Genomic DNA, 14,873 nt, shown 5'->3' with positions numbered 1-14,873 from the left:
ACACACACACACACACACACACACACACACGCAACATCCACATTTGCAGAGCAAGCCCTATCCTGCTTGCCCAGGCCTTTGCCCACACCCCCTCCTTTCTGTCTTTATTTCAAGGGTTACATGTGAGCTTGGGTTTGAAGAAGGAAAGCTCTTAGAGAGGTGCATGTGGGCGTTTCTCTCTGGGTTTTCCTTTGTGTATACAGCAGGTGGTCTTGCCATTAAACATCTGTTTCAGTTACTTGTGTTAATCTGTCTTTTGTCTAGGGGAGTCTCAGCATGGAAAATGCAAGGAAAAATTGACTCTGCTCCCCCCAAATCTTATTTTAGAAACACTGTCAAAGCTCCTGGATGCATGTGTGATCTCCCACACACAGTAGCACGCGCTCCCTCGAGCAGAGAACTCTGCAGGTCGTGCACCACCAAAGCTAATATGGGTTTCCTGGGAGAAAGAGGAAAGTTCAAAGGCATAAAGACAGGCCCCTTCGTATGCCTCAAAGTGTCATGTTGTACATGATAGAGATAGTACAAATCTTATTTGTTAGTTTAAGAATCGAAAAACGAGGCAGCGGAGATGGCTCGGTGAGTAGAATTCTTGGCATTCAACCAGAAGAAACCTGAGTTCAAATCCCAGTTAAAAAGCTGGTTACAGTAGCATGTGTTTGCAGTCCCAGAATTCCACCCAGAGATGGGGAAAGTGGAGACAGGTAATTCCCTGCTCCAACTAGTCTGTCTGTCACAAACCATGTGGAAGGCATAGAGTAACACCTGGACCTTTACACGAACTACCTGCACTCATACATGTAATATGCATGTCAGTCACACACACACACACACACACACACACACACACACACACACACACACACACACGGGGTTGGGGGGGGCGAAGGGAGAGAGAGACAGTCCATATTGGCTGAAGTAGAACAGTAATGAAGTTGAAGAATTGAGGTTTAGTTCTGTATTTGCCAAGACCGGGATGCTTTGCCAACAAACCTCTTGTGCATACACTTTCAAACTGGTGGGAAGGGGTGTGGCCAACCCTTTCTTAGGCAGGGAGGGGCTCCACTTCCTTTGCACGGGTGGTGGGGTGGGAAGAGTATCCAAGGCTCCCTGGTGTTCCCAAGGCAGCAGGAGGCACTGGTGGCCTGGGATCCCGCGTGACTCCGAGTCTCCGGCAGCTTCTACAAACAGGCACTTTTGTCTTTGGCCTTAAATACACACAGGCTGTTTCAAATGCTGGGTTGTTTGCAGCCTTCAGGGCTCCTGGGGGCATTGCCTCCAGCTGCAGTGCACGGCTCCCCCTCCCCATACAACCACTACTCCCACATCTGAAGTCTAGCGGCTTCTAAAGACAGCCATGATGCTACCTCAACCTGCTCAGACGTTAAATCCCAAGAGGTCTTTCTCTGCATACTTCCTTTACTCTTGGGTCAATGATCTACCAAAGGCCAAAGCCAACTTCGAGTGAAGCCTGCCTCACGGGCCAGACAGCCAGCAGGTCCTGGGACAGATTCTCCCTTCACACATCCCTCACACCTATCTCCATTCCCCTCAGACTCTCTAGCCTGTGCACTGTCTGTTCCCTCCATCCTGCTGCTCTTCCTGTGAGTGTCTGCACAGCTTCTCCTTCAGCCTTCAGGAATTAGCTCAATGAATCCCCTACCCTGATACCCAAGCCTCTCTCCCATCCATCTCCACAGCACTTACTCTGACAGCATAGCGACTCCACTATCAAATCCACCCCTGGTGGGTGTGGTGCTGTTTTCTGACTTGACACTCTAGACCCCTGCTCCAAGGACACTGCTGGACACACTACAATGCTGGCAAAGGCTTGTGAGAAAGGAGGCGTGCATTTATTAAAGGCCAGCCTTTGTCCAAACACCACAATGGGTTTGCAGAGAAAATTAACAAAGAACAAGCTATGAACAACTCCCTCACTACAAAGAGTTTTTATGTTTGCTTTTGCTTTTGCTTTTCAGTTGGTGGTGTAAACATCAAATCTATACTTGTTGCAAGGGTGGTTAGGCTTAACACGGGTGGAAACTGAAGACATCTTCAATGATGGCTTCCTCATTTTGTTAATGAGGAAACTAACCCAGAGAGGTTGAATAGCTTTCCTGTAATCACACAGCAGAACCCTGCAGACAAGGGTGGTCAGACCCTTGATGCGAATGCTCTATATGTGGGATGCCATGGCAACCTAGATTCACTCCAGCTATAACTCAGCTCTGCGTGGGAGGGACCTGTGGGGATGTGAGCAGGTGCAAGACCCCACAGAGGCTGGGAAGGCCTGGCAAGAAGCCAGACTTGGAATTGCTCTGCGGTTCTGAATCCCAGAGGCAAAGGAGGAGGGAGACAGGATGGAGAGGCCCGGAGAAGGCTCCTGCCAGGCTCTGGGGGGCAGGGTTGCTAGCCGTGTGGGATGCAGTTACAGAGCCTGGAGGCTCTTATGCACGCACGGGTCCATCTATGACCATGCCAGGCATGTCTGTTGGCTTTAAGGTACAGTGGGAGGAAGAGGGGATTTTTAGAAGTCTCTGGCAGCCACCAAAATATCCTGATCTCTAAAGTACCACCCCTATCTCAGCCCCCAAGGAAATGGCAGCACGCCTCAGAGAAGGGCGCATGCGCGTACTCTGGCTCAGCACAGTAGGCTTGTTGCTTTCTTGAAGACTGCTGGCATCAGTCTCCTGAATCTTGCAGAGCCTCTGAGCAGAGACTCACACTTGTACTGAAGCTTGAGGTGCACCCTGGGCTCTTCAACAACCTGCCTCCTCCTCACGTTCTGTCCAGTGTGTTGGTTCTGAAATTTGAACGTTTTCTTTGGGGGGGGGAGGGGGTATGTTGATAGTTTCATAGCGACTTTGGGTGGTGGCTTACCATGATATTCTACCGGGATCCCCCAGATTCCAGCCACACTCAGAAGTGAGGCGCCCTCCAGGGAGCCAGGCCTAGTTCCCCAGCTTAGTTACTGAGATCACAGCTCCTGTTCCCTTGAGCCGAGATATGTCTTCTGCCACAGCTGCTACAGAGGGCAGCAGGGTAAGGAGGGCAGACCGATTTGGCCAGTGCCCTGTGAGCAGCTTCTGGGCTGAGGAAGCAAAGGAGCGGCTGATAAAGACAGTGACGCAGAATTCTTTCTCTGAGACTAGAGGCAGGCAGGGCAGCCTGGTGTTTTCCTTGCTGCACCTGGGCTTCGAGAAGGATGAAGACAATTCTCAATCGTGAAGGCACCGCTTTGATTTCAAAATCATAAGAAAGGCTAACAGACTGGTGATCCCTGAGAGCTTCAGGTGAGCCATGTTAAAAAACAAACAAACAAACAAGTAGACCGTCTTAAGGTTTCATTGCTGTGAAGGCAACTCTTACAAAGAGCAACGTTTAATTGGGGCTGGCATATAGTCTCAGAGGTTCAGTCCGTTATCATCACGGTGGGAAGAATGGCAGCATCTAGGCAGACATAGTGTCGAGGAGCCAAAAGTTCTGCATCTTGATTTGAAGGCACAGAACTTAAGGCTGAGACCACAAAGCCCACCTTCACAGTGACACGCCCCCTCCAACAAGGCCACACCTCCTAGTAGTAGTGCCAATCCCTGTGGGCCAAGCAATCAAACACTTTAATCTTTGGGGGTCAAATCTATTCAAATCACCACAGAGGCCGAGAGAAGGAAAATGATTACATCTAGCCCACGAAGAAAGAAAGATCACAGACAGAACTAACCACCTCTCTCCTAAAAGGACATGTCATTTTTAGTATTTCCTAGTGTATTTTGGAGTTTTTATGAGAGGCTTGTTGTTTTGATAACCTATGTGCCAGGATTCATCTGTGTTGATATTTTAAGTACTATATAGTATTCTGCTATTCAGGGGTGCAGAGATTTCCACACACCCTTGCCGATGAGCGCCAGGCCACTCCTGTTTGCAGTGGGGTGCAAAGCTGATGTGAGCAATTTGTGTATTCTCTTGAGGACCTGTGCTGGAATTTTCTAAGGGGACCTAAGGTACAGTTTACTGGGCTGTGCTACCATTTAATTTATTCAAGACCTTGATCTTCCATTCCAAATTGTACATGTATCGTTTAACAAATTAAAATGTAGACAGAATTTTCATGTTCCACATGGCTACCTGCAGGCTTTCCCTGCACTAGAGCTAGCTGGCCTTCATTCACTGATTCACTTGGCTGGCTACTCTTTTGTGGGGTGGGGGAAGGGCTAAGACCAAGTGAGGAGCTGCCTAACAGGAAGAGCTGACCAGCCAGGCCAAAGGCCAAAAGTGCCTTTTACAAGGGAGGGCCAGGCATGATCACCTTTGGAAGAGCACCAAGTTCCTGAGGACAAAGGAGCCTCAAGTGTTTGCAAAAACAGAGGAAACTGCACACTTTGGGAACTTGTTTCTCACTCTCCCCTTACAGGTTAAGTGGCTCAACCCTGTAATCTAACCCTGGGGCGTGGGGAGGAGGGGGACTGAAGGGGTGGAGACTGAGGCAGGAAGATTGCTGTAAGTTCAAGACCATCCTGAACTACAGAATAAGACTCCTACACCGTGAAACAGAAACAGTTGGAAGAACCATCCTTCCTTTTCCCTTCAGTGATCTCATTCTTGGCCTGAGGATTATCATAAACAGGCCCGGGTTCTGGCAGGGGAGGGGGCGCTGGAGACTCAGAATTTGGGGGAGAGGTGCCAGGGACCGGTTCTGGCAAGGAGGACTTAGAGAGTTAGGATTTGGAGTGTGGGAGCATAGTACAGGGGACAGGTGGAACCCAGAGCCTCTCACATACAATTCATGTACCCTACTACTGGACCACACTGCCAGCCTGTGCAAGAGAACATTGTAAATTGCCATGGATGAGCTCGCCTGGGCATCCAATTAAATGTGAGGTAAAATTGAGTGTGGAGTTCTGGAGGATGGGAGGGAAGAGGGAGTAAAGGGGAGAGAATGTGAAAGAGAGAGAAGGAGGGACAGAGAGGGAATAGGAGGAGAGAGAACGAAAGGAGGGGAGAGAAGTGCTAGTTTTCAACGCTGACCACACTCAACATGTTCCTCCCGTCTGCTGGGTTCCCACACCTAGACTCTGCTACTTCACAGGGTAAGCACCAGGCAGAGAGCAACAGAGACGTGGAATTCCAGTACAGCACAGCCTGCCTCCTTCCAGAGCTTATCAGTTAGCAGTGTGAGCAGCTGTGTTCTGGGGAGGAGAGGGTCATGCAGCACCGTGTGGGCGCAGCCGCATAGCTAGCGGCATGTGAATGCCGTGTTCCTGCCAAGTGTGGCGGTAGATTTGTGAATGCTAATTTACAAGACACCGTGGGTGTGTGGGCTCTGCAGAAAGACTGCTGACTCTCACACGCCCGGGAGAACAGAAAGATGTACCTTCTACCACCCACAAGGAGCCCCTGGGGATGGATCTTCTCTATTCTTGAAACTTGAAAAAAAGCCTTCAAAAATAAACCGTTTCCTATTTTCTTTGTGTGTGTCTTCAGGTTCCTGGGACATCAGACATTGGGAAACAACTGGCTGGATACATGTCCAGCTGTTTCTGTGCTGTGAGGCCACAGCCTGGTCAGCTCCCATGATGACTCAGTGTCCGTCTTGAGGAATACCTTCCCTGAGGCACTCACCTGGCTCACACTGCTGGCCTGGCTTCTGTTCCCAACACTGACCAGGGCACTGGCTGGCATGTCAGAAAGAGCTCCCGCAGGGGTGCACCTTCTGCTCACACCCTCTCCTTCCTGTCTCCTTCACCCTCTGTGGAGCAGTGTCTTGGAAGGGACAGAAGATTAGCACCACCCCCACCATTCCAGAGCCTGTGGAAATCAGGAGCCTCTACCTCCTCCTCGTCCTCTACATGAGGGTGGCTGATAACTATCAGGACACCGAATGTGGGAAGAGAGTGTAGACTTGTTGAATGAGCCATCGTGCCATGAGCTTGGCCACATCAAGGACGCTAATGCCTCAGATTCATAGGATAGCAAGGCCTTTCCCTGGTCCAAGTATGGAGGTTGGTGAATGGGCGACCTTTAGCTAAAAAACAGAAGTACAAACTATACAGAACTTTCTCAGCCCAAATGGCTACACAGTCAGACCCCCCTGAGTCCGCTTCTCTATACAGACCACCTACCAAGATTAGCTGACCAGCCTTCTCATCCATACTGTATATAATAAACATGTTAGCTGACCAGCCTCCTCTTATTTTGTATATAATAAACATACTGTGTAGCCAAGTACCTGGTGTGTCTCTATCCAAGGACATAGCCCACAAGATCCCAGGTTGTGTCTGATTTTCTTAATCAGGTCTCCCGTTGTATGGACCATGGTAACATGGGTCCAAAAGACCCCTTCTGGCAGCCCGAGATATCAAGGGCCACCCATTCCTGAGCTAGTTTTCTGTCGCCTTGGATGGAGCAGGTCCAGAAGACAAGTGAGCCTGACACAGTAGACACATTTACAGAGCGGGACTTTCACTCAGCCTGCTTGAAGACCACAGAAACCCAGACCCAGAGCAGGGATCACTCAGGGCCACCCTCACATCTTCTAGAAGCAACCCTGCCCCCATTCATGTGGTGTACTCCACACCCTGAACATCGCTGAGGCACACAGTGCAGCATCATGTACCCCAGACCCCCAGTAATTCTATAAACCTGTGAACAGAACAAAGCAGGGGGCAGGTGAACCACATAAGAGACCTTTCATGGTGTAGACAAAGGATGCCATGGCTCACAGCCATGAGGATACTGGCCACAGGTACCAGTGCAGCATCCTGATAAAGGGAGAGAGCAGAGACATCGGACACAGGACACAGAGGCAGGAAATGCAGGTTCACCTCCTAAGAAAGGAGCTTTGTGTAGTAGAGAGTACATACACACACACACACACACACACACACACACACACACACACACACACACACCTAGAAGACAAGAGCCCATTGGAGCAGCAATCAAACAGAATAGAGGCCCGTGTCCCTTGATCCTGCTGTCCATTTGCCCTTGGGCCTCAAGCAAAGCTCACTCACCTTCTGGGACCCTGATGTGGAGCTCTTGATTGAACCACGCTTGAAGGAGCTGCTCATTTTCCTCATGGACCCCATTGGTGCTTCTGCATTCCCTGTGAGGCCCAGCCTGCTGCATGGGAGTCTCCAATAGGCTGAGGCAAGAGAGTTCTCTTTACCAGGCTGGACAGCAGGGCTCAGAGTTCGGGGGTGATATTGGTGGCTCAGTCAGCTCAGAAGGAGCTGGACCGTTTCTCACCCTCCGTCTGGACTCCCATCCAGTGCTCAGAGACTAGATAGATGGCTTCTGTAACATCTGTAATCAGCCTTAATCCCCACTCCCCCCGCATGGTTTTTCAGAGACAGATTTAGCAAATGGCAATTGGAAGTAAAATCTACTTTGAGAAAGTGGTGGCTGCAGGAGGGGGCACAGGATGAGGATTTGGGGATCCAGAAAGGTGACTGTGTGAACCTTCATCACTGGTGCCCAAGGTCCCTTGTTGAGCTGTGTCTTACTTAATGTCTCTATTGTGCAGAAAAAAATACCATGACCAAAATCAGGTCTGGAAAGAAATGGTTTATTTCAGTTTACAACTCCGAGCTCATACTCCATCACTGAGGGAAGTGAGGGCAGGTACTCAAGGCAGGAACCTGGAGGCAGGGACTGAAGCAAAAGGCATGAGGAACGCTGCTTATGGCTTGTTTGCTCACAGCTTTCTCATCCTGCTTTTTTATACACCCCAGGACCACCTTCCCCCAAGTATGGCTCCACAAACACTACTGTGGGCTGAGTTTGCCCACATCAATCATTAATCATGAAAACTCCCTACAGACTTGCCTACAGGCAATTCCAGCGAGGCATTCTCTGAGGTTTCTCTTCCCAAATAACACTTGTGTCAAGCTGACAAAATCTGACTAGCAAAGACAGAGGCCAGGGAGTTCATATATAAGTAGAGTGTGTTTCCAGGCCTAGAAAGGGTAGATGGAAACTCCCTTCTAGAAGCCATTGGGTGTGCTTCTCCCACGAACTGGGGAACAAAGCAGTGTACCTTGTTGTGTGTATCCCATGCCCGTTTCAGGTCCATTCTGTGTTCTATGTGGGGGATCAGGTCATTGTATTTCAGGGGTATGGCAGGCTAGGACAGGACACAGGTCTGCTGTGCTGCTGTGTGGGATAGGGGATGGGTGGTGGTACGCAGCAGATTGATCCAGCAGCCTTCCCAGCACTCTATTCCAGCACTCCCATATGTCACCCTCTCAAGATGACTCCATTGGTGTTTGTATCTGCTAATGTGCAGAGGAGAAAAAAAAAAGGCTTGCAGTCATAGACAAGGAGCCCCACTGGCATAGAAAATAATCAACACACAGTACAGACAGACAAGGTTGGAGGTAAGTAAAAGCTACTTTGCCAGCCATGCAGCCCAACGTCCAACTTTCTTGGATATGGCTTTTGGCCCCAAAACAACTGCTTGGCTGTGAAGGTTCAGAAGGTAGAGCCATGGCCTTTGGAAGTCTGACTTAGAAGACTGGGGAGATGATCTTTCCAGCACATACCTACCAAGCAATGTTGGCCGTGCACTCCCTAACCCATTCTACTCTGCACTCCCTGCAACCGTTCATTTCAACAGGTACTGGGGACACAATGGAGACAAACAGGTGACAGTCCTTGTTCTTCTGGAGCTGGTCCTTCCTAATAAGGGAAAGTTTAGTTAGGGTTTCTATTGCTATAAAACAACATGACCAAAAAGGAATTTGGACAGGAAAGGGTTTATCTGAGTTACATTTCCATATCACTGTTTATCACTGAAGGAAGTCAGGACAGGAGCTCAAGCAGGGCAGTACCCTGGAGGCAGGAGCTGATGCAGAGGCCATGGAGGGATGCTGCTTGCTGGCCTGCTCCTCATGGATGGCTCAGCCTTCTTTCTTATAGAATCCACAACCACCAGCCCAGAGATGACACCACCAACAATGGGCTGAGCCTTTCCCCATCAGTCACTAATTGAGAAAATGCCTTACAGCCAGATCTTATGGAGTCATTTTCTCAAGTGAGGTTTCCTTCTTTCAGATAAGGACTCTAGTTGACATAAAACTAGCCAGCACGAGAAGAGAAGCGGGGTGGAGTCAGATGTACTATCCTTAAGCAATGCAACACATCATGGGGGAGGATGGTGCGGATGGAGAGGGAAGGAAAACGCAGCGATCAGGCTGGGGTTGCCTACGTCCAGCGAGGAAAGTCTCAGAAGACCTTTAAAAATCTGGGCCAGAGGGCATAGGATCACACCTTACAGAAAGTCAGGGTTAGGGAAAGATTTTCAGGCAAACACCAGCATGAGAGCAAAGGCCTTGACTTTAAGGTGTACCTGGCACAGTCCAGAAAGATCTGGAAATAGCTGGAAAGGAGTGCAGAAGGAAGGAACAGATGAATAAAACTGAGATTCTGTTCATTCTGGCTTACAATCTAAAGGGTCCATGATAGTCCCTGGACTGGACTAGCTAGAACCCAAGTTGCAAGTCAGCTCAGTGGAACGACAGCCTCTGGGACAGAGTGGAGCCTGCAGCCTTGAAGGGTGGTGGCCTGATTTCAGGGAGAGCTTGTAAGTAAAGCCAAAGGGATGTGCTAAAGTGTTGGGTGCCTAGTCTAAGGAGAAGGTAAATGACAGGAAACTACAAGGCACTGTCAGGCCAGAGCAGCTGGAAGGATCAGGTCCCTCCAATAAGGTGCAGACTGGCAGTACCCGGCACAAAGGATACTGAGGCAGGAAAATTATCTTGAACTCAGGAGTTGAAAGCTAGCTCAGATAACAGAGGGACATGGTCTATCTCAAAAAGAAAAAAAAAGATATTCCCAAAGAAGGCTGTGTTGGGAGCAGGCATAGGGAGTGCTCCAACTTTCACATTACTGAAAGTAATGGCGGCATATTCAGTCCCAACTCCTGTGGTCTCACAGAAGACTTGAGCTGTGCCGATGCTTCCTGAGCATGTGGTCCTAGTGTTCCTCCTGGTCACCGGCAAACCCTCAGCATACTAAATGGTCCAGCTTCTTGCATCTGATCTGTGATTGTTGTCTCTTTTAAGGCTCTCTCTAAGCCCCGGGCTCTCCTCACTTCTAGATTCAAATCTAAATGACTTCTCTCTGGCCCTCAGCCATTATAATTCCCAAGGACACCCACAGCCCTGACCACTGCTCTGGGCCTTATGTCTTGCACGTCTTCTGTGCTAAGACCCCACATGTGCAGATCAAAGCCAGGCCAGTTCTTGCTGATCTGTTTCCCACAGCTGGTCTGCCTCCAGGCTTCTCCCTTCAGTGGCTGGTACCCTGTGAGGAATGTGTAAAGCCTAGGAGTTGCTGAGATAGTCATGTGCCCTGATCCCCCACCTTTACCCTATCCTAGCCACTTCCAAACTGTGGTCTCCCAGACAGCTTAAACATCAACCTATGCCATAGGTACTAAAAAGGACTAGCATTTCAAGCTTGCAGGTGTGGACATATACTTCTTTTTAAAAGCCCTTGGCCCTTAGACTAAACTAGCCCATCCCTCTTCCGCCCCCAGGGCGCTGTCCCTGTCTCCCTCTTCTTAGGTGCTGCTCTGGCCTTTGCTCCTTGACCTTCCTCTGAGTTTCTTGGGCCTCATTGCTTCTCTCAGCAATACTTAGACACTTTGACACTAGCAGTGTGTCCTATGGTTGTAAAGCTACACTGTGAATCTCCCTCCCTTCTCCCTCCCCCTTCCTCTCCCTTCTCCTCCCTTTTTCCGTCCCTCCCTCTCTCCTTCCTTCCCTCCTTCCCTCCTCTATCTTTTTCTCTGGAGCTCTTAGAGGCCTTCCCTGGGTCTGTTAGGTTCGCATGGCTTAATTCTACCATTTCTTTAATTTTTGGAACATGGGAAAGTATGGAGACCTTCCTGGCGTATTTGACGGATAGTGCTGGCACACTCCTAGCATTAAAAACCTGACCAGGAGAGGGCACCTTTGGCCAATTTGCTGCGAAGCTATAACAGAAGTAAAAACTCATTACAACTACAGGCACAAACTGGGCCTAGCAGAATTCTAAAACAAGGGCACCACATGATGGGCAGCCTCCACCCCATTCCCAGAATGCAAGGGGTCCTCAGTGCAAGAAAATCCATTCACACGGTTGAGCACATTAACAGATTCACAAATGTGCTCTGTGATCATCTTGATGTTGCTGAAGCCATATGGCCCATCCCAGGGGGGCCAAAACCAAGAAAAAGAGCAAAAAGCTCCATGTTTGACAACATACAGCCATCAGTCCTTACTAAAACAGGAACAAATAAAAACCCCCAGCAGCCTAGGACTATGAGAAATCCTGTAGTTTGTTAAATGGAGAAAAAACTTGAAGCATTCCTACTGAAATCAGAAAGCAGTGGAGAAGGTCCAATTACACCATTCCTGGTCAATAGGCAGGTTGGAGTCCTAGCCAGAATAATAAGACAGGAGAAAGAAATAAAAGGGATACAAACAGAAAAAGAAGGACTCAAAGCATCCCCAACTGCAGACCGCATGATTCTATTCAGGAGAGACCCTAAAGAATTCACTACCTAGAGCTGATAAACACTTTCAGCAAAGTGGCAGGCTACAACGTCAATACAATCTGAGCTTCCCTACATACCAAAGACAAACAGACTAAGAAAACAACCAGGGAAGTAATCCCATTCCTAATAACCTCAAAGCGGGAGACCTATGCAATGAAAACTATACAACACTGAAGAAAGAAATTGAAAAGGACACCAGAAGATAAAGAGCCCTTCCCATACACATGGACGGGTAGAACTAATGTTGTAAAAATAGCCAACCTACTGAATGCAGGTTCAATGCAGTCTCTATGAGAATTCCAACACAATGAGCTCAAATAAAAACATGGATTCAATGCAATCTCTGTCAAAATCCCAATACAGTCTCACAGGAAAAAAAAGATTAATCTTAAAATTTATATGGAAGCATGAAAAACCCTGGATAGGCAAAACAGCAGGAGCAATAAAAACTCTGCTGGAGCTGTTACTGCTCCTGACTTCAAGGTGTACCATGGAGCTATCGTAATACAGACAGCATGGTACTAATGCAAACCCAGACACACTGATCTATGTATGATACAGGACCAAGGGCCAGAGTGAAAGTCCACACACCTGCAACCACCGGATTTTGGACAGAGATGCTAAAACCACACACTGGAGAGAAGATGGCATCTTTAACAGTATTGAAAAACTGAAAACCTACATGCAGGAGAATAAAACCCAATCTTTCTCACCCTGCACACAACTCAATTCTAAATGGGCCAAAGATCTCAGTGTTAGATCTGAAGCTCTGAACTTCAGGAAGCAAGAGTAGGAGATACAGGTCAAGATTTAGGCTCAGTTAAGAACTTTCTGAATGGGACTGTGGTTGTGTAGGGAACAGAACCAAAAGGCTATGGGTGAGACTTCATGTGATTAGAAAGTGTTTGTGCTGCAAGGGAAGCTATCAATCAGCTAAAGAGGCTGCCTACAGATGAGGAGTCTCTGATAGAGAGGATTAGTGTCTAGAACATATGAACAACACAAAGAGCTAAACATCAAGAAACAAATATTATAAATGGGATGTTTTTCCTAATTTATTTTCCATTGTTCAATATATATACTGGGTTTATATCCTGCAACTTTCCTTTAAGTCTTTATTAGATCTAAGAGTTTCCCAATAGATTTTATAGAGTTCCATAAGAAGGAAATCACGCCATTAGCAAATAGGGATAGTTTGACTTCTTCCTTCATTTTTTCCTTCTATGCTTTTCTTTTCTCTGATAGGTTTCTCTAAGACTCTATATACTATAACAAGAGAGAGGAGAGGGGGCCTGCTTGCCTCCTTCCTGATTTTAGAGGAAATGCTGTATTTCTCCATTTGGTATAGTATTAGTTACAACCTTTCTGATGTTGAGATATGCTGCATCTATTATTAACATCTCCAGGACTTTTATCATGAAGGCATATTGAATTTTGTCAAAGGCCTTTCCATTACCAATCAAGATGATTGTGCAATCTGTCCTTAAATCTGCTTATGTGGTGTGTTGCATTTATTGAGTTGTATATGGTAAACCAACCTTTTCTCTCTGGGATGAAGTTTGTTTGGTCCTAATGTTTGATCTGTTGAGGTGTTTGTCAGAGGTGCCCCCCAAAACAATACAGACCATTTTTCTTGATTAACTACTAAAACTTGATGGGAGCACCCTATCATGTAAGACACACGTGCTTTCATTGTAGTCCATATTGAAATCAGGTTGGTACTGACCAAGGAGCCTCCTTTCCACTGGTCAGCTTTTACAGTACCAGAAATACTCGGCAGGCTGTTGGTAGATTTGCCCAGCTGTGAACACTATGAACTATGGTAATCAATGGAGTGCCGTGAATTGCCCATAGGTACAACAGTGGCAGAAAAGTTTGGGGGTGACTAGACTGACTATGACTAAGGCTTGTGGCACAGGAGAAAATGCATGCTTAGCACTGTAAATCTGGCTTTATAAATCCCCTGGTTGGGGAGCTCAAAGACCTCAAAGATGAACATACTTGTTATTATTTTGCTAAATGGACACATTACCAAACTGCTCTCTAAATCCCATCTCTCTACCCATAGATCACTTCTGCTCCCAGGTCGCATCAGAGAAGTTTCTTTGTGCAGTAAATGACCGTTAAGTGGTTGGACGTTAAGGTAGAAAAACACACAAGTCACCAACGTGCAGAGAATAACTGTTGGTGAAGGACTTAGCCACAAATGGAACCTCTATATCACCTAGCCCCGAGGCTCAGGGACTGTAGCAGAAGAAAGCATTGAAAAATTCTGAGAGCCAGAGCTGGGGAAGACTGGAGAAAAACCTGTCTTCCGGACAAGGCAGGACCTCTGCATTCATGAACTCACAAGGAGCTCATGAGCCAACCACTAACTGAGGAGTTATTGCTAGGTGATGGCTTCTGGGGGGGAGAAAAGACAGTTTTAAAGGTGTGGTCCCTGGTGTCAAACCACACTACATTAGATGCCCCCATACTCATGCATGTATGGGTAGCACAAACTGGATTTGATGGGTTATTTAAAAACAAAACCACAAAACGAAATAACACAACAAAGATGCCAATATGTGGTGGCACAAGCCTTTAATCCCAGCACTCAGGAGGCAACGGCAGGTGGACCTCTGAATTTGAGGCCAGCCTGGTCTACAGAGAAAGCTCCAGGACAGCCAGGGCTACACGGAGAAGCCCTGTCTTGAAAAACAAAAACAAAACAAAGCAAAAAAAGACACCAAGTTAAGAAAGGAAGAGTAGTGAATCTGAGAGGAGTTAAAGGAGGAGTGTGGGCATGTATGATTAAACATTGCATGGAAGTCTCAAAGGATTAACAAAAACATATTTTTCAAAGTTGGTTCAATATCACTTGGCTTTCAAGGATTTCTGGGATACATTGTCACGTAGGATGAGGTGCAAAGAAAGGCAGAAGGGTCCTGCAAGGTGCCATTCTTTTATAAATGTGGATATGTTTGCACCTATTGCCTACTAGAGCTATCTACCTAGTGACTCTGTGAAGCCCTAAAGCACTGCAGATGGCGTACAGTTAGTCTGCCTCTGTTCTGGTTCTATCGTTTAGCAGTAGATATGGGTTCTGAGTAAACCTATATGGAAATTGTAGTTCTTGTTCCAAGGGCCATCATTTCTGACTCCTGTGTCTGTTTCTTTGCTACTTCCTTATGTATCCTACACAACATGCTTTCGATTTTATTTTTTGATCTTGTGATTTTGGACATAGACTTGGGTTAAGAAAAATAAACATGCAGATGTTGAACACCAGAACTCAGCACCTCCTCCCTATCCACAATTCTGTACCTTCCATATGGCATGGTCCCATACA

At 47.5% G+C, this 14,873-nt stretch overlaps 1 protein-coding gene across 2 annotated transcripts in view; it reads right to left on the bottom strand.

Annotated features, from left to right (window-relative positions):
* The window catches only part of Trpm1 (transient receptor potential cation channel, subfamily M, member 1), a 116,534-nt gene extending 109,303 nt beyond the window's left edge, over positions 1-7,231 (bottom strand). For both annotated transcript variants that reach the window (NM_001037734.1, NM_001037733.1), the window contains 1 exon segment: positions 7,014-7,231. In NM_001037734.1, the coding sequence (NP_001032823.1) occupies positions 7,014-7,088 (75 nt within the window). In that variant the 5' untranslated portion in view covers positions 7,089-7,231.
* Positions 7,232-14,873: the final 7,642 nt, after the last annotated feature.

Source organism: Rattus norvegicus, chromosome 1 (assembly GCF_036323735.1).
Source record: "Rattus norvegicus strain BN/NHsdMcwi chromosome 1, GRCr8, whole genome shotgun sequence".
Classification (NCBI taxonomy): domain Eukaryota; kingdom Metazoa; phylum Chordata; class Mammalia; order Rodentia; family Muridae; genus Rattus; species Rattus norvegicus.
This window is presented reverse-complemented; position numbering and strand designations above follow the sequence as displayed.